Source organism: Microtus ochrogaster (assembly GCF_000317375.1).
Source record: "Microtus ochrogaster isolate Prairie Vole_2 chromosome 14 unlocalized genomic scaffold, MicOch1.0 chr14_random_1, whole genome shotgun sequence".
NCBI classification, from domain to species: Eukaryota; Metazoa; Chordata; class Mammalia; order Rodentia; family Cricetidae; genus Microtus; species Microtus ochrogaster.
Genome location: NW_004949096.1, coordinates 7,140,823 through 7,143,491, shown reverse-complemented (window position 1 = coordinate 7,143,491; position 2,669 = coordinate 7,140,823). Strand labels below are relative to the sequence as shown.

The 2,669-nt window shown below is 49.3% G+C and overlaps 1 protein-coding gene across 3 annotated transcripts in view; it reads right to left on the bottom strand.

The window, feature by feature from the left end:
- The window catches only part of Nat10 (N-acetyltransferase 10), a 45,029-nt gene that overhangs the window by 11,862 nt on the left and 30,498 nt on the right, over nt 1-2,669 (bottom strand). For all 3 annotated transcript variants that reach the window (XM_013352727.2, XM_005364078.2, XM_026787749.1), the window contains exons 14-16: nt 2,052-2,202; nt 1,423-1,519; nt 553-669 (exon numbers count right to left, since the gene is read on the bottom strand). In XM_013352727.2, the coding sequence (XP_013208181.1) occupies nt 553-669; nt 1,423-1,519; nt 2,052-2,202 (365 nt within the window). The remainder of the gene's footprint in view (nt 1-552; nt 670-1,422; nt 1,520-2,051; nt 2,203-2,669) is intronic.

The following is a 2,669-nucleotide window of genomic DNA, read 5'->3' as shown; positions in this document are numbered from 1 at the left end:
TGAACATGCAATAAAGCACCGTGTAGACAAATCCTGTGTGAACATGCAATAAAGCACCGTGTAGAGAAATCCTATTTGAACATGCAATAAAGCACTGTGTAGCCTTTAAATATTATGTAGATTACAAATACTGACATACTGTAGAAGAATCTAACATCTATAATCCCAAGTTTATGGGAAGGAAAAATGGCAGATGGTGTGCTCGCTCTTGCTCTTTCTCTCTCTCTCTTACACACACACACACACACACACACACACACACACACACACACACACACACACACACACACACACACACCAGGAGTTAAACTCTTTTCTTCATGTAGCCTTTAAGTTTACAAGAATCATGTAATGCTTTTGCAATAAAGGGGGAAAAGCCATTCTGCCTTTTCTCCAACCACAAGCAGGTTTCTGAGCATGTCAGCTTTCTCCAGGGCAGGCCCACATTGCCTCAACTGACCCACCCACCTAGACCCAAGTAGCTTCCCTATCCACACGATGCCCAAGAGCTCCCCAAACCAATGCCACACCATGCTTCTCTCTGCTCTGTACCTGGACAACAGCAAGCACTTCCGGCAGGGCATTCTGGGTAGGAGGCACGGGTGGCAGCAGGCAGAAGAGGTGGTGAGCCGGCGCATCAGAGAGCATCTGCAGATCGTTGGGGGAGTTCTGCGGGCACACATGTGGTCAGTGCAATGCACACCTTATGCATCCTTCACCCCCGAGGCCCACTGAGAATTAATGGGTGCTGCAGCTCTGCCTTTTCCAAGCCAAGCGAGGCTCTGAGTCTAACAAAGCGCCTTTCTATCACTGTGGCTAGCCAGGACTCCACAATGGCTCACGGGCCTAAAAACCTACTGTCTTGTCCTCTCGGGCTCAACACTGAGGTCACGGAGCAGAAGCCATCTGACACTATTTACTGCACATCTGAGAAGGTTTCTCCAGAGAAAAGGCTGTTCGCTATTTCAGGAAAGCACAAGTTCATGAAATGCTGTAATACCCGGACCCTCAGGGAGCAACCCTTCCAACCCGCCATTGGCTCTGTGTCTCACTGCACTAAGCTCAGGATCCCTGCTCCTGAATTCAGCAGATGAGCTGGCCTTAGGCCAGAAAGCACCTCTGGGCTTCAAGTGCTGGTCCCACTTCAGCCCATCAGTTTAGGCAGTCTACTGGCTAGCAATGCCAGTGCCCTTCAAGATGGGCAACACTGCCCCCACCCCTCCAGCGCCTATTCTGGAGTCCTATACATGACTCTGACACACTGTGACCCAAACGACACAAGCTATAAATAGGGAATATGACCCCTCCAACAAGATCTCTGGACACATTTAAGTCCCAATGGAATGGCCACCTGGATCCCCGAGTGGGAAGACTTGAGGATTGCTCCCTGCGCAGGGCACGGCAGAACAGTAAGTAAGTTACCTTGTAATGAGACGCCACATAGAGGGCCATGAGCCGCTGGAGGAAAACTTCAGAGGCTTTGTGGTAGCAAAAGAGAGTATCTCTGTTAACATAGTAGCTGGTCTAGAGTTAAGCAACGGGAACAAACCACAAAGAACCCGAAACAAGACATACCAGAAAAAATTTCCCCCAGCTTGAGAACAGCATTCCCCCCATTTTAGGACAAGGAATCTAGCAGCCTGAGCAGAAACTACAGTGCCGAAACCTGAGAAACAAAACTGGATATGTTCCTCAAAAAAGAATTTTAAAGGCAACACCTTGCCAAGTAGTGGCGCACGCCTTTAATCCCAGCACTTGAGAGTCAGAGGCAAACGGATCTCTGGGAATTTAAGGTCAGCCTGGTCTAGCTACAAAGAAAAACCCTGTCTCAAATAAAGGAGAGAGAGAGAGAGAGAGAGAGAGAGAGAGAGAGAGAGAGAGAGAGAGAGAGAGATATTTCATTGCTCATTGTTTTGCTTGGGCTGGTCCTGAATTCACGGGTCCACAACCTCCTGCCTCAGCCTCCCAAATCAGGACAAGAACTATCGGTACATGCCTCTGCACTGAGCCCAAACCCTTTCTCTAACCGCTTCAGCCCTCACAGAGGATACAGCTCACAGGCCTCGGGCAACGGGCAGCCGGAAATGATTCGGGTGATGTTGAGGCAGTCCAGGCACAGCAGGTCATTCAGCCACTTCTCTACCGCATCCCCAGGGGCATAGCGGATTGACTCTTGGAGGGAAACCTCGTGCAATGTCCGAGCTGTTGCCCACAACACATACAATTAGAAACCATTATGCAACATACAGCATTTCAGAGCAATAAGGATATTCCACTTGATCTATGATAGTGTCCGGATAGTCATGGCTCAAGAATTTCAAGTGGGGGATTTAAGGTGTTTTGGGCTAGATATTCACTTACCCAGCTCTAACCCCAACTTAAAAGATCCCCACTAAATCAATATACCCTACCCATGTCTTTGAGAAGAGACCAAAAGGCCTCAGGAATCCGAAGACCCAAGTTCCCACCTGGTGACTGGACTACAGTACTCCTCAAAAGGCTACCATCTCCTAGGACTCAAGCTTTCGAACAGCATCAGATTTTGGTACTGCCATGAGTCCTGGAGTGGGATAGTGAGAGGCCGGCTAGACACCGGAAGCCAGTCTGGCTGTCGCTGGGGTCTTATTTCAGGTACCTGAGGCCAGTCTGGCTGTCGCTGGGGTCTTATT